Genomic DNA, 17,073 nt, shown 5'->3' on the forward strand with positions numbered 1-17,073 from the left:
ATACTGGCTCTGATCAAGAAATGGTTGAAGCCCAATTGCTCCAAAGGTTCACAGTACCATTAAAAGTGAAGAGTTGTGTCATTAATCCAGGAAACTGCTTTATATTGAGTCAGACTCAAGCTCAGTGACATCTGTACTAACTTCCAGGGTTTCAGACTGAGAGTATTCCCAGCTCTGCTCGGGGATTCCAGGGATTGGACTTGAAGCATTCTACGTGCAAAGCAGATGCTCTATCATTGAGCCACTTTGCCTCTTTGCGTTCTGCAGCCCCTATCTCACTACTCTGGGAGAGGCAAACCACTCATTGCTCAGATCTCGAAGAACTGCCTTGTCAGAGTTTTCCTGATGTTTTAAGAGCATCAGCAAGACAGAAACTTGAAAAGGACACCTACGCACACGGAATCCCTGACTCCAGTTTCTTTCATTCTTCCTTCTACAAGGCTTTCTCAAATACAACAATGAAAGGTGCTTTCCTGCTTGTCAGCCGTTCCTTCCCAGAAGCCTGAAAAAGGGGACACCCATGTGGCGATATTGTTGCTGTAGGCCTCTGAACTTCCTATAGGAAAGTTACTTCCGGCTGAGATGTAATGCGACAGTTCTGACTAGGGATGAATGAATCTTACCATTTTCAGTTTCACTTTTCCTCAATCTTAAATTCAGTTCTCTACATTTCTACAGCGAAAATCCCCATGAGAATGCGTCATCATCTTAGTGCAATTTTCTCTTAAAATATATATTTTCATATGCAGTTTTGAAGGATGTACATTTTTGCAAGCATGTTCCTCTAATAGCTGCATTCTCTCCCCACCCCCCATGCAAGCTTTCCTCCAGTATACACATTTTTGTACGTTTGTTTAGTTGGAGAGCTCCAATGCAAAATTCAGAGTGAGACTTGCTCCAAGAATATTTGCATCGGGTTGCAGTGTGGAATCTCTGTCATTTTTAAAATTAATAATACCACATGCCCATGGGTCTCACTGAAATATACAACAGAAGTGCTCTTTCTTTTTTTGTTCTCACAAAAATCTCACCATCATTTAGTATTTACATCGTACGTATAATATTGTGTTTTACAATACTTACAGCAGTGAATCATCAACAGGGCACTGCCTGCAGGTTTACAATCTGATTTTTAATCTAATCTATCCACATCTACTTTGAGATGGAATTGCAAAATGAAATTCCTCCAAGGAGTTTGTGATGTGTCTTATATAAACATGCTGAAGTAATGTCACTTATTGGCAGAAGGGAAAGGGAAGAATCCAAGGCTGGTAGCTATCTGTGCCTTACTCAGAGTAGGCCCACTGAAATCAATGGGCCTAAGCACAATGGGCATTTCTTGAGGAGGACTGAAGCTGGATACAACCCCAAGGGATCAAAACAACAAAACTTAATAGATTTGTGCAAGCAGGCTGGGCAGCTTTCCCAAACCACCCACCCGAAACCCAGTGATCCTGGAAACAGTTTTACTTTACAACAAGTGAAATTTCTAGCTCTGTTTTCATAGCATGCTATGTGAGTCACGCTTCTAGCTAGCTGAAGTGGGTTTGTAATTTGTACCTTTTTAGAAATGATTTTTTTTTTAAAAAAAAAGAATGAAAGAAGGGGAAATGGAAGAGGAAAACTCGAGGAGACAGAAGGGGGACTTCCAGCTCAGGGGGTCAGATGTGGCCCTCCAGGCTGATCTGTCTGGCCCTTGGAACTATCCCCAGGCCACCCGCTGCCTCGGGCCACACCCTTCACTGACCACTTTGCACCTACAGTGCTATGAATTCAATGTGCCATTGAATTCCGACAATGCCTCTTGTTTGCCTGGACAGATGGTGGAGGGAGTTGGCAAATGTGTGTGAAAACGAGCCCTTTGTACGGAGGTGAAATTTGTATCCATTGCTCCACTCACTCTATATCTCTATATATTTAGGGCCCACCTTGCTGAGATAGCTCAGTTGGTAGAGCATGAGACTCTTAATCTCAGGGATGTGGCTTTGAGCCCCATGTTGGGCAGAGGATAACTGAATTATAGGGAGTTGGGCCAGATGACCCTCGGGGTCCCTTCCAACTCTGTAGCTCTATGATTCCCCTTGTTTCTTCATTGGGGAAGGCAGTTAAACTGCCTCCCAATGGGTTTATATTTAGGGTGTACACACACACATATCCACACACACACACACACACACACACACAGCTCAGAGCATGGTGCTGAAAACACCAAGGTCGCAGATTCGATTCCTGTATGGGACAGCTGCATATTCCTGCATTGCAGAGTATTGGACTAGATGATTGTGATGGCCTGGGATTCGGACTCAGATGCTGAACCTGAGGGATCCCAACCTGCACAGGATTCCCCGCCCCCAGAATCAGCTGAGATGGGGCTGGGGCATGAGCCTGAAGGGTCCTCACCTGTGCTGGATCCTCAGGTGCAGGCACCAGCTGAGTCTGATCTGGCTCCTGAGGTGATGGAGGACCCATTGCCTGCAGGTGCTCCACTCCCAGCCCCGTCAGAGGAAGCTGAGGTTGCCTCTGGGTCCGGTAATCCTCCAGCCTCTTCTGGGCTGCAGAGGCTCAGGGCAGAGAGGTGGAGGGAACTAAGTTCCCGCAGGAGGAATGCTCGCCTCCAGGCCAGGAGAGGCAAGTCACCAGAGGATCAGGGCCACCCTATGCCTTGGGGCAGATAAAAGCCGGCCAGCCCCAGTCCCAAGTTGTGGGAGCAACATTGTTGGTTGATAGTTCCTGCCTCCCTGTCTGATCTCCTGACCTGCCCTGGCTCCCTGCTTACAAGCCTGTTCCTGACTTCACCCGACTCCCTGCTCTGCACCTAGCTTCCGCTACTACGGACTGCCTCCATGTTGCACCATTGACCACGGACCGGACTTGGACCTCGCCTCTTGGGTAACTCATGGGACCAGCACAATTATCCTCATGGTCCCTTCCAACTCATATAGTCTATGATATATATGGGGGTGTGTGCTAGGAAATCTGCCCAAGTTCCTGCTGTCTGATCAAACGTAGAAACTTGCCCATGGGAAAAGTTCCCAATGCCCCCACTGAATTCGAGAATTCGGTTCCTACCTCCTGAGCCAGAGAGCTAATTTTCAGCTCTGAACAAATCTTGTCAAACTTTTCTCTCTTAATTTATAAAGATTTTTTTTTGGCGATTATCATTCACACACCGGGGGACCTTGAAAGAACATATTAACACATCAGGACAGGTTTGTGGGCAGGGATAACCCCGGTGAAATTCCTTTAGCCTTACAAGCTCGGTCCACATGGATGTCAGCAGGCTCCGAAAGAGGTGATGAATAGCCTGGCAACCAAATCGAGGCGAAGATATAATGGTTCCTTGGGAATCATACAAAGAGGTTGCCAAATCTAAACCAACTCCTTCCAGAGCTTTGTCAGCTAAATGAAATCAGGTGACAAGCAAGCATACAGTTGGGCCAATGTCAATAACCTTGCGCCGATAATGTTCCACTTAATTCCAGAAAGTGCTCCATTCTACTGTGAGCCTCCTTTCCAGAAAATGAAATTTCATCCAGTTGGTTAGATCTTCAGATGTTCTTTGAAGCTATAGGGAGAACCTTCCAGCATCAGCCTGACAACTGAAGGGTGATCAAGGGCTTGGAGCAGCTCTCATTTCAGAGAAGTGGTGCTTTTTTGTTTTGTTTTTCTTAAAGGCAAGCAAGGTAGAATCTTGATAGAGGTAGGAAGGTGATGCATGTTCTCTTCTAATATTAGAATTTGGGGACATCAATGGAGCCAAATGCTGCAGCATCCAGGACAGGCAAAATAGAGCAGTTCTTCACCCCACAGCATAGCTGAACTACAGAACTCACTCCCACAAGATGGCAGCAATGGCCACCAACTTGGATGGCTTTAAAAGAGGGCTGGACAAATTCACGGATGATTAAGCTATTAATGGCTATGTTTTATCTCCACTGTTGAGGGCAGGATGGCTGTGAATATCCTTTGCTAGGAGTCACAAGCGAGGAGAGTGCTGTTGCACTCAGGTCTTGGTTTGAGTTTCCCATTGGGGCCAAAAACAAGATGCTGGACTAGATGAGCATTTGGTCTGATCCAGCAAGGGCTCTTAGGTTCTTATTAATCATACTCTCCTCGGAGGGCTTTTTAAAGAGGATTAGAAAAACTCTTGGAGGATGAGGCTATCCATAGCTGCCAGCCATGGTGGTTATGTTCAATCTCCACAGTCGGAGGCTGTATGCCTCTGAACACCAGTTTTTGGGAATCTCATGTGGGGCGAGTGCTGTTGTGTACATGTCCTGCTGGCACATTTCCTATAGACACGTGGGGTGGTAGTCAACCAAATAGTAGCACTAGTCCAAAGATTACTGCCTGTGCAATGGGATTTCCCCCATCTCCTCCCCCTGTATATTCCCCAAGCCACCCCCGTATCTGCTCTTGAGGGTTAGGGAAAACCCCAGAACAGATTTAAGGGGTGCACAGAGGGAGAAGAAGAGGCAGACATTCCAATGCACACAGAGAACTCCTTTTGCCGATGTAACGTATTCCTCACAGCTGCGTCGAGTACAGCCCATTGTTGGCCACTGTGAAAACAGGTTGCTGGGTGAGGTGGGCCTCTGGCCTGATCCATCAGGACTCTTCTTGTGTTTTTCACACAAGGGCTGGGTGGGTGAGTGTTTTGGTCCATCTGCTACAGAAAATGGCCCGTAGAGGCAGTGAAACACCTTCCACTCACTGTGATCTGTACTCCTGGGTGCCTGCTTTCTTCTTCTGCTTACTAACTGGTTTTCTTCTGCAAAATATCCATTATGGAAGCAGCAAACTTCCCTGCCATTAGTCTTAAGTTTACAGTGTGTTTCTTTCTCCCCCTCATTCCAGTTTCTCTTTTCCAGTGGTGAATTTTCACTGCTGTTTTGGGCCATCTATACCATCTGCTCTGTTCCCCCGGCTATTTCATAGACCCATCTCCCCACCCCAGCAACAGTCCGAGGTATTATTTGTTGGACCTTCATTGGGAAGTTACACAGCTAGGGTCAATTTCAGTTTCTGAAACCTGTCAATTTCAGCTTATCATTTTTCCAGTCTGAATTCCAGAGGAAAGCAATGTTGGTGAGAGAGAGAAGTGGAGCAGGGTGCTTGTATTAAGTTGCAGGTGTGAATGGGAACACAGGAAGCTTCCATACCATTGGTCCAACTTGCTCAGTATTGTCTGCCATGATTGGTGGGGGCTCTTCAGAGTCTTGGGCAGGGGTCTTTCTGAGTCCCTTTACCTGGAATTGCAGGGAACTGACTTTGGGACCTTCTTTATTATTACTTTATTTATGATTTTCAATTTTACACATTTCAATAATTCTATAATCATTTTAACATTTCCAAACTTGACTTCCTTACCGCTCTTTCTGTGGTTCCTTAAATTTATTTTTAACATTTTCTGCCTATCCAGATTAACCTAATTTGCTCATTTATTCATCTAGTTTAAAGATACACTCTTATAAAACGGCAGGTTATTGCAATAATCCTCTCTGTATACAGTTTATTTGTAAATCTTCAGTAAACAATTTCCATTCTTTTATTTTTAAAAGTTTATCTTGATTTCTTATTTTTTCCAGTCAGTTTTGCCATTTCTGCATATTCCATAATTTTTTTGTACCCATTCTTCTTTTGCTGGGACTTCTTCTTTCCATTTTTGGGCAAGTAACATTCTTGCTGCTGTAGTCACATAGATGAATAAATTTCTATACAGTTTGGGTAGTTCTGTCCCTATAATTCCCAAAAGGACCTTGGGACCTTCTGCATTCAGAGCATATCCTCCAACCACTGAGCTATGTCCCCTTTCCCAAAACAAGTGAACTCAGATTCAACACTAGCAAGAAAACCATCACATCCCCTTGTATCATATCAGGCACAAGGATTCCCAGTAAAGTCTATTTGTGCTTCCAGCCGGGAGACAGTGGAAGGAAGAAGGTATGATGAGCTTGTCAAACTGCCCATGGAGAAAAAAAACTGTCTGCTGACTGTACAACTTGCTCCTTTTTTTCTGAAACAGTTCTGTGTCTTCTAGGAAATCACTTTGGCTGGGGGAAATATTGTTATGAATCAGAAGCAGCCTCAATGCGGCAGTCAGTTAGCTTTGCAATTCAGAAGGCAGAGGCCATGGGTGCTTAAGAATTTGGTTCTCATTTGATTCAGCCTTGCTAAAAATGACTCGAGGGTGGGTTTATTTCTTGAGCATAAAAGTGTTCTCTGGCTCCTGGCACAGGCCAGCCCAGTGTACCATTTCAAAATGGTATTCATTGCGCTCCAAAACCGCACGTTTTAATTTGGAATTTTTCCGCAGCCAAATCGATACCGCGGAAATGTCTGTGATTCTGAAAGAGAAGCTTTCCTTTCCTCGGCGGCACAATGCGACAAAGCATTCCAGAAAAGCAATTTATGCTTTTATGAGCGTTGCTGCTGAAAAGGAAAAAAGGGGGGAAATTGTTGGGCACACAGAGTACCCCTCAGCTGCCTGTGCCCCCCAAAACACCGACGGGGGGGGCTGACTCCAGGTTTGAGGGGGCACTTGCCAGGGTCCCCCACTCCCATTTACAAGGCCCTTTAGCCCTTACCTTGGTTGTGATAGGCCTGCCTATTCTTTTGCTATGGGTGTCAACACTGAAAATGCTGTTTAAATTAGGATTGTGTACAGGTCCCCTGATTGGATTTGGGGCTTCATCCAGAGTTCTGGAGCAATCTCAATCCAACCTGAACTAGGTGCACAGTATTTAATTTGGGTTTTTAACCCTGATTAAACATGGTGGAAGGGGAGAAGAACATGCACACAGGCTGCCTGGATGTCTCCATCTCCTTCTCCTCCCCTCCTTCTCACTGCCAACCCCCCTCCCCCTTTTGAGCACCCTGGATTGTTCCAGGTAGGTCTGAACAGAGGCTGCCTCAATCCAATCCTGCTGAATCCCAAGTCAACCCAGGATCTAGCCCAGATCTGGTGCAAAACCCTAATTTTAATTCTCTCACAATACACCTGGACTCAGGCACTACCTGTTGTGACAGGGCTAACCTGTCCATTTCGGATTTTCTTGCTCAGTTCTCCACATTTCCACATCAGTTTACAATCTTCTTTTTTTTAAAGTCCCCATGAAAATTAATCAGCAATGAGGTGTGGATTCCTTCTAATAGCGCACATTTTTCTATGCAATGCAACCTAATGTACAGATTTTTATTTTTTATTTTTTTTGCAATACAGTTTTCCCCAATGTAATGCATTTTTCTTTTCTTTTTGGCATGTCATTTTCACTAATACATGCTGCATCAGGCCAAAGGCCCACCTGGTCCAGCACTCTGTTCTCACAGTGGCACTTCAGAGGGCTGGACTAGATGGTGCTTGGGTGTCCCTTCCAATTCTTCAGTTCTATGATTCTATGAAATACATGTGAAGGGGAAGCCTGCAAGCGGAACCGGAGTGCAAGAGCGACTCTCTCTCTTTACATATTTAAATGTGCACTTGCACGTGTGTGTGTGTTTTAAATGCCCTCATTGTGGAAATGGGCCGGACTGGAACACTGAATGAAAATGAGTTGCAGGGAAATAAACTGACCGTACCATAGGCATCCTTTTCCTGCCACACAGGAATGGTTTGTCTCTAGCTTGCTGTGTGAATAAAAGCATTGATGCTTTTGTAAAAGCCTTCAGATGCTCAGGTAACAACTTCCACAGGGAAGGCCTGCCCACCCATGAATGGACTTCAAGGAGTCAATGAGGCTAAACCTCTCCTCTTCATAGAGAACTGAGCCCAGCTAAGGGGGACGGAGCTTTGCCTTGATCTTTATCCATGCTTCCTGCTTCCCCATTCCTTTATCCCATCGTCTCCATCACCAGCACTGAAAAGACTGGGAAAACCATCGCCCCCGCCATCATAACAGAGCAATTTGCCCGATAATCTTGTCTTTCAACAGGTTGTATTAATAAAAAAAAACCAAGGAAGGTTTGCTTGTGTATCTGCCGCTTGGGCATGTGGGTGGGTTTCGATTTCTTCAGCCGCCAAAGAGAGCTTCTGTGACTGATTAATGGGCAGTGGCGGGGGCGGGGGGGGGAGGGAGAGGGAGAGTATATGTCTCAGCGGAGTAACATTTGCATTTAATTGTTCTCGCAAGAACACACAAGAAAGTGCAGCGAGGATACTTGCTGGGTTCCCAGCTCTGGCTCAAGCTCCCGAGGAAAGAATTCATGGTGAAAAAAGAATGAAAATAAAAAATGCCTAAGGAAATCTGGCTCCATCCAAAGAGATTGCTGCGTTGGGGGGCAGGAGCCTATGGGGCAGGGAGAGGGATGTTTTAAGATTCTTAGCAAGGTTTAAGGGCCTTCTCATATGAATAAGCAGTGTCTTGATTTAAAATATCCTGACCATTGCAATGTCATTAAGAAAGCTCAAGGAGCCAGCTGATTCCTTATCCCTGCTTTTAAGTTTTTAAATTTTTAACCGAACCAAGAATGTGCAATTTTTTCTACCCTGAGGGCCACATTTCATTCCGGGCTACCTTCTGGGGACCACGGTCGAGTGGTGGGCAGGGCCAAAGGAAAAGGCGGGTGGAGCGATGAATGCAAATAATCTTTGCATGAGATGCAAACCCATGTGCGGAGGGCAGTTGTTTTATAGCCTGCATTTATAACAGGGACAGGGAAACTTTTCTGTCCTGAGGACCACATTATTTCATTGGCAAGCTATTAGGGGCTGCATGTTGGTGGTGGGTGGGGACAGGGGCCAAAGTGGGTGGGGCAGAAGTCATGCTTCTTATCTTTGTACAGGGCCAATGAGATGCGTGGCCTAGGGAGGGTTGCATTGGCCTGGGCAGTCTCAACAACCTGTTAGAGAGAGGTATAGTCATGGCTTGGTAAAGGTAAAGGGACCCCTGACCATTAGGTCCAGTCATGACTGACTCTAGGGTTGTGGCGCCCATCTCGCTTTATTGGCCGAGGGAGCCAGCGTACAGCTTCCCGGTCATGTGGCCAGCATGACTAAGCTGCATCTGGCGAACCAGAGCAGCGCACGGAAACGCCGTTTACCTTCCCGCTGGAGTGGTACTTATTTATCTACTTGCACTTTGACATGCTTTCAAACTGCTAGGTTGGCAGGAGCAGGGACTGAGCAATGGGAGCTCACCCCGTCGCGGGGATTCGAACCGCCGAGCTTCCGATCGTCAAGTCCTAGGCTCTGTGGTTTAACCCACAGTGCCATAGTCATGGCTTGAGACTAGGTTAAATATTGTCTCCAGTTGTTATGGACTGAAACTAAGTTGCCACCTTTTGGCTTGTCCTTGCATCTCCCTCCTTTTTCCTACGCAGTCTTTATTTACTTACTTAATAAGTATGAAATTATTTCAGAAAATTCATGCACAGCTTAATGGTTAAAAAAAAGAAAGTAGTTTACAAAGAGAGGAAAACAATAAAATTACCAGTAAGAGCAGTAAAGACAACTCTTTTGAAACATTCAGATGATAAAATCAGCAATAAACTAAAAACAGATCAAGCATTCTGCATGTCTGGGTCGGCTTGTCTAAACAAAAACAGTTTACAGCAGACGCCAAGAAGAGCACAGGGGAAAGCGCCTGAAGCACAGGGAAAAGGGTACAGGGAAATCCAGCGAAGGTGCTACCAGATTAGAATTACAGAACCAAACAATTGTAGAGTTGGAAAGGACCCCAAAGCTCATCTAGTCCAACCCCCTGCAATGCAGGAATTCTGACCTGGGCGGGCTCAAACCACCTACTGACCCATTGTGCCCCCGAGGAATAAAATACCCATTTCTTACAAATTAAAAACGAGTGTTGTGTGGCACCTGTAACACTACTGTGCAGATCGATGCAAGGCAAATGGATGCTGCTGTGTTCTCCAAGAAACAGCCTCTTGTTCTGAGCCTATGAAGTGAGTAACCTTGTCTTCTATTACCTGAGAATTTAACAAGGAGCATGCAAGGCCACCTTTTGCCCCTGGGCTGGAGGTTCCCCACCCCTGATCTTCAGAATCATGCCTAGTAGTGTTTTGGGTAAATTAAATCAATGCAGACAGAAAAGGAAGGAATTGTGCAAGTATCTGGAAGAAGCCCAGGGCTGATTAATTTGTGCAGTCAAATCCATGTAGGCTTCTCTGCTTCAGGCTGTTACCTGGAAGTGTGACTATTTTATATATACAGTGGTACCTCGGGTTAAGAACTTAATTTGTTCTGGAGGTCCGTTCTTAACCTGAAACTGTTCTTAACCTGAGGTATCACTTTAGCTAATGGGTCTTCCGCTGCTGCCGGGCAATTTCTGTTCTGATTCTGAAGCAAAGTTCTTAACCCGAGGTACTATTTCTGGGTTAGCGGAGTCTGTAACCTGAAGTGTCTGTAACCTGAAGTGTCTGTAACCTGAGGTACCACTGTATATAATTGTAACAAGAGCAAGTTCCACCTTTACGTTATTCAAAACAGTTCTGTGTGTTCACTGTTCTGTTGCCATGTTCATTCCAGAGGCAGGTTCCTGCATGGCTTCATATTTCCCAAGAGAACCCTCTGTTCTTTGCCGGCTTGCACCAGGGTGCCCATCCAAATAACGTTGGGTGGGTGTGACGCAGGCAGTCACGCCCTGAAAGGTTTGACAGATTCCTTCCTGCATAACATGCGCGGAGCTGTGGGTGTGCTTAGCCAAGTGTGTGCACGGAGCACACAAAAGCCGCTCGTCTTGGCAGCGTACCCTTTCCGCACGGCCTCACCCAACCATGAGTGAGCATGTGGTCAGATGCGTACGATTCAAGGCTGTGAAGCTGGATGACTCACTGAGTGCCCCCTCCGCCCACCCCTGTTCAGAAATATGTGTGGATTGCTGTTCACGCATGGATTAGTGCAGATAGTTGGGTCTTAGTGGGGCAGGCCAGTTCTTGTTGTCAAGGTAAGATGAAAAGAGCTTTTGAGGAGCCAGCGGGGAATCCTCACTAGCACTAGGTAGGACTTGTGGACAGCCAGTGGCGTTGAAGGTTGGAAGATTCAAGGCAGATAGAAGAAAGGACTTCTTCATGTAGCTCATAGTTAGACTACGGAACTCACTCCCACAAGATTCCGTGATGGCAACCAACTTGGAGATCTTCAGAAGGTTGACAAATTCATGGCGGATGAGGCTTCCAATGGCTACTAGCTGGGATGGCTATGTTCTCTTTCCACCATCAGAGGCAGGGTGCTTCCAAGGACCAGTTGCTGGAGACCACAGGAGGGGAGAGTGCTGTTGTGCTCGAGTCCTGTTTGTGGGTTTCCCAAAGGCATCCAGTTGGCCACTATGAGAACAGGATGTTGGCCATTGGCATGATCCAGCAGGCTCTGCTTATGTGGGTTGTATCCTGCTGAATCCTACTCAAAACAGACCTATTGAAATTAATAAGCCTAAGTTAGTCATAGGTCTTAAGTTACTGAATGGGTCTACTGTGAGTAAGACTTGCACTGGATACAACTCAGTGCCTCCCATGAACAGGCTTTGAAGTGGCCCAGTCTGTCAAATACTGCGCCAGATAAATGATATTTGCACCTTGTCTACACAATGCCTTTTGTATCCCAAAGAATACCAATTCAATACCAGTCAACAAAGGGTCTTTACATTCCAAGAACCTAAATTTAACTATGCAACTTTGAGAAAATATGGAAAAAACATATAAAATAACCCGACTGTGTTTATAAGGCTGCAAATGAAATGGGATATTTATTAGTCCATATTTTTATTTTATTTTAAATCCTAATAAGCTACACTCCCAAACCTTTGGGTTTCCAAACTCAGTTGAAAGTGTTGCATTTTGCATTTGAATCCCCAAGCTACTTATTGGACTGCTTGCCCCCACAACATCCCTGCCTGCAATTTAAGGTTTGCTTCAAAGGTTCTTCCCATAGGTTGATTGGGTAGGTGTTCCACAAGGGAGAGAGCCCCAGGGCTGTGGGATTCCCTTCCATTAGGCCCATGTCAAATCTCAAATCTCTACATTTCTAGCTTTTCAGACATACCTGAAGAACTATCTCCCCCCCCTCCAACTTGGTCTTCTGGTCATTATGCAGATTAGCTGGGCAATGAGTCTGACTGAATTATTTTTTTCTGACACTCTTTTTCTCTCTGTGTCTGTGTGTGTTGCTGAGTTGTAGTTTCAAGTTTTTCAATTTCGTATTACTGTTTTAATCCTTGTGTCATTACTGATTGCAAGCTGTTTTGGGTGGACATTTATTTATTTAGAAAATGTACAAACCTAAAAAAACACATACCAAACAAACCTCCAAATGGTGTACAAGTCTTATTTTATATAAAGCGTGATTAAAATATGCAGACCAATTTGTCCAGAAAAACAGAACAACAAAACAACAAAAACAAAACAACAAAAATAGGTTGTATCTAATGTTAGCCCCCCTCCCGAATAGATCAGTGGAAATTACTGGACATGGCTAGATACATTGATTTCAATGGGTCTACCCTGAGTAGGGCTAACTCGATAAGAATGGGTTGTAGCCAACCTTAGTCACAGTGGTGAGCCTGTTTGTCGTGTCCATTATTTTCAATTTGTCTACCTTGCATAGGATTAATATAACCCTTTCAATTTGGTGTGACTTTCTCCCATTTGGCTTTGAAATATTCAGTTGGGGAGTATTTCATTGTCTCAAAAAGCAAAACTCCTTCCCGGAGTGTGTGTGTGTGTGTGTGTGTGCGCGCGTGCGCGCGTGCGCGTGCGTGTGTGGGGAGAGAGAGAGAGAGAGAGAGAGAGAACTTTGGAATAATATTTCACTGATTCTAAGCAGGACTTTCCAAAATGTGGTGTTGATTTAAAGACCGCCCTCCCCTTTCCTCCCTGACTCTCCTGGTTTCTTTTCTTGTTTACATGGCCAATTTTAGAATCCAGATTGGCCCCAAGCCAGGAACTCAATAATGCCCCAGAGCCCATCAGCCAGAATTCTTTTGCTTCTCAGGCATAATTTTGTGTGTGTGTGTGTGTGATGCAGTGTCACACTTTTTTCTTTTCTTTTCTTAGAGTAGCCCAGATAGAATAGGGGAGAGAAAGATAATTTGTGTTGTGAGAGAGAAGAAGGGGGCAGAAAAGCCACTGTGGGTTTGGTCTTTTTTACCTGCAGGGGGCGGATCGAAAGTTGAGAACATTCACTTTTTTTTAATAGAGGAGTCCGTGTGGGAGGGTTGCTCTGAAAAGCCTCCTCCCCAACGACATGTGTGCTTGTAAGCTGTTTCACAGGGACATGGTGTGTACATCAGGGCATCCTCACCGAAGGAATTTGTCTCCAAGCTGCAAACAATAGCAACGTTTGAGCAGAGAGGAGAGGGATTTGCTTTGCAACTCTCTCTCTCTTTTAAAAGCATTTCCCATGCATGCACATGGAAACCTTGCAGCTTAACCATTTTCCTTCTGCTGCGCTGGGGTCTGGCTTTTCTTAAACCTCTCCAGCCCCCCCCCTGCACTTTTTTTTTAAAAAAATAATTAATTAAAATCGGATTAGGTTTTGTGCTATGGGACACAAGCAGCCGGCAGAGTTTTGGATACTGCTATTCTGCTGTGCAGCCGTTTTGCACAGTATCCCCCAAGCTACAGCCCTGCACTACCGCTACCTCTGGAGAAACTGTTACCCGTGCTATTTGGGGCAGGCAGGATACGGCAGCGTGGGCCACTCTGAGCGGAGGCCAGGTAAGGTACAGCTTGTTTTGTTCACAACTCTAGGGGCGCTGTTGGCTGCCTGTACAACAGCATAGCTTTTAAAATGCATGAATCTTTTCTCTCTCCCCTGCCTCGGGACAGGTATAGGATCCCGGCTGATTCTTATAATTTTTTTTTCAAATGACAGCAGGTATGATTGGCCTTCCTTGTCTGGAGGGGATGGGCCCTTTAATCCTTAACTGCATTTCACTAATCAACTTGATTGATAGTTTGCTATTAGCACATATATATATATATATATATGATGAGAGGTGACTTTTGGATGGGGAGAGCTGTTTGAGAGTGGAATGGGCTCCCACAGAAGGTGGCGGACTCTCCTTCATGGCAGATTTTAAAACAGAGATTGGATGGCCATCTGTCAGGGATATGTTAGCCGTGATTCTTGCATTTTCAGAGAGTTGGACTTGATGACCCTTGGGGTCCCTTTCCAATCCTACCAAGCTGGGGTGTTTTCCATGGTATAAAGTCACATTATCCTGGGAGGGTTCACCTGTTACATTCAGGGAGTATACAGTGTGTATACACAGTCGTTAGTTAAGAAAACTATTTATAGATCGTTAATTCATAAAGAAAGCATTGAAACAGTTCACAGCAATGCTACCTAAAACCGTACAATATATATATGTATTTTAAATCATATTTATTAAGTTTTAACAAAAAGAAAAAGGGTTACAAAACAATACACAGTAAACAAAAAACACACAAAGAGGATACAAAAACCAAAATTTAACATAGAAAGAAAAATAAAAATAAATAAATCCCTCATTCTGATATCTTATCATTCATTTGCTTATTTTCATGACTTCCTCATGCCTCCCTTTTTTGTATTCCAGTTAATAGTTAGTTCAGCAAATCCATACCCTCTTTATTTACTCTTAGTTCTTTGTCTTCACCTATTATGACTTCAAATTTTCGTCTAATATCAATCCAGTTTTACATACTCCTATTTTACCTTATTGCTAAAACCACTTCATTTCATTCCAGCCTCATTAACATTCAAAAATTTTATAGTGTTTCTGTAAATAATCTTTGAATTTCTTCCAGTCTTCTTCCACCAACTCTTCTCCCTGGTCTCGGATTCTGCCAGTCATTTCCGCCAATTCCATATAGTCCATTACTTTCATCTGCCATTCTTCCAGGGTGGGTAGATCTTGTGTCTTCCAATACTTTGCGATGAGTATTCTTGCTGCTGCTGTAGCATACATAAAGAAAGTTCTGCTGCTGTAGCATACATAAAGAAAGTTCTACGGTTTTAGATAGAACTAAAACTGTACAATATAAACCAGATATAAAAAGTTAAAATCAGAGATCAGGAAACTATTCTTAATTGCCTGTGTAAGCCTGACAGCACAGAAAAAGTTTTCACCAGGTGTTGGAAAGCTGATGCAGAAGGCTCCTGCTGAATCTCTATTGGCAGAGTGTTTAACAGGACCAGGCCAATAACACTAAAGGCTGGGTTCCCTTTTGTTGTCAAATAAGCCTCACCAACTCTGGCAATGACCAGCAATGCTCCGGCAGATGTTCTCTGTGATTGAGTTGAAATATGAGGGTTCAGGTGATCCCTAAGGACCTAAGTTGTTCAGGGCTTTGTAAATTAATTAGTTAAGCTGTACATTCATATAGGCATTCACACGCAACATCTAAGGAGGTTACTGTCTACGCTATAGTTTAGTAGTACAGCTCAACCACATGTGCTCTTCCACACAAAGACTTAGGCGTGTGTGGAGACAGCTTGTGCATGTGTTCGGTATAATGTGTGAACAAGCTTATTCAGTCAACCCATTGGTTCAGAAAGCCAACTATTATCTGTGCTGACAGGCAGAGGCTCTCTGGAGTCTCAGATAGAGATATTTCCTGCTGCACGTTCCTTTTTTCAAACTGCAGAATTTGGGGATTGAACCTCAAACTTTCTGTGTGTAAAGCAGATGCTCTATCAATGACCTACAGCCCTTAAGATATAGAAGCATTTGAATCTGCCTTGTACTGTCAGACTATTTGTCCATCTAGTGGAGTGTTGCCTACACTATATCTGTGTCACTTCCGCATGTATAGTCTCATCCGTCCCATATCTTCACTGAGCTGCAATATTTCTCTCTATATAATAAAAATGTAAGGATGTCATCATGCAGCCCCATTGGAGTGTGCTTTCGTGCCTGACTGTGTAGTGGCAGCTTCTGAGCAGCTGTAACTCTGTAACTAAGAAAGCCAGGCAAAATTGTTCATGGCTGCAGCTCTGGAACATCCCATTTTTGTTTTCTGTTCTGAAAAGTGCTAAAGAAGCACTGGCAGCTATTGCGGAGGGGGGCACTGTGCCAAGTGTGCCAACCAGCAAGCTTCCTCTGTAGAGTGGTAGAGCGGAATAAAACGCAACAACAAATCATCTTCTGAGGCATAAATGGCCCCTGCTCACATGGAAAGAAAAGAACCAGAGGATTTGCAATGTAAAAGTAAAGTTCCCCCATCTCCGCCACCCTGTTAATAGCTTGGAGCACATTTCCTGCAAGAACAAGCTAAAAGGTTTCGACCTTTATAGTGCACACATGCATGTGCGTGCACTTCTATGTTTTAAAGGTGACTTAGGGCTCCTCCAGTTGACCTATTTACTGAGCATTCCTCCTGATTTGCTTGCACAAGGATTATGCAGCATTTAGATAATTTCTGGTCTCTATTGAGCATTTGTTGTAATTTATTTACTTACTGTTTATTTAAGTAACGTACTTCCATCTCACCTTTCTCCCAAGCTGGAATACAAGCCAGCTTGTGACATTAAAAAATAAAATCAGTTATAAAATAAAGAAGGCTAAAACCAACAAATTAAAAGCATCAATTAAAACACAGCACAATGCAACTAAAACCAGTATTTAAAATGGTGTTTGTCCCAACAGCCGTTCAATTATCAGCATAGCCTGCACCTTCGTTTCCAAAGGCCTATCTGAACAGGAAGGTAAGAAGGAAGGCAGGCAGAAAGAGAATGAGGAGGGAGCCAGTCTGGCTTCCCTTGGGAGGGAATTCAGCAATACAGTCATACCTCATGTTATGTTTGCTTCATGTTACGTTTTTTCAGGTTGCGTCCCGTGGTGACCCAGAAGTACTGGAAAGGGTTACTTCCGGGTTTCGCCCTTCGTGCATGCGCACAAGCACCAAATTGTGACACGCACCTGCACAGATACGGCGCTTCAGGTTGTGAGCTTTTCAGGTTGCGAACAGGCCTCCGGAACAGATCCCGTTCGCAACCAGAGATACCACTGTATAGGAGCAGGAACATTATATAACAATGAGCATTCATTCTGTATCCATTTGGATGTGCTTGCATTGCTTCATCCCGGTTTTCAATGCATTTGAAAATTGCATTTGACGTGTGTCGGACTAGGACCTGGG

At 44.5% G+C, this 17,073-nt stretch overlaps 2 protein-coding genes across 6 annotated transcripts in view; one reads left to right on the forward strand and one right to left on the reverse strand.

The window, feature by feature from the left end:
* Positions 1-17,073, reverse strand: part of MRPS16 (mitochondrial ribosomal protein S16) — a 317,894-nt gene that overhangs the window by 282,949 nt on the left and 17,872 nt on the right. The window lies entirely within an intron of this gene.
* MEGF6 (multiple EGF like domains 6) overlaps positions 1-17,073 on the forward strand; it is a 206,840-nt gene that overhangs the window by 98,001 nt on the left and 91,766 nt on the right. Inside the window, exon 1 of one of the 5 annotated variants that reach the window (XM_079986729.1) lies at positions 13,191-13,665. The exons of the other annotated variants lie outside the window; for them this stretch is intronic. Within the exon in view, the coding sequence (XP_079842855.1) occupies positions 13,491-13,665 (175 nt within the window). The 5' untranslated portion in view covers positions 13,191-13,490. Of the gene's footprint in view, positions 1-13,190; positions 13,666-17,073 lie in introns of those variants that run through there. 5 annotated transcript variants of the gene reach the window in all.

Source organism: Podarcis cretensis, assembly GCF_951804945.1.
Source record: "Podarcis cretensis genome assembly, chromosome: 8".
Classification (NCBI taxonomy): Eukaryota; Metazoa; Chordata; class Lepidosauria; order Squamata; family Lacertidae; genus Podarcis; species Podarcis cretensis.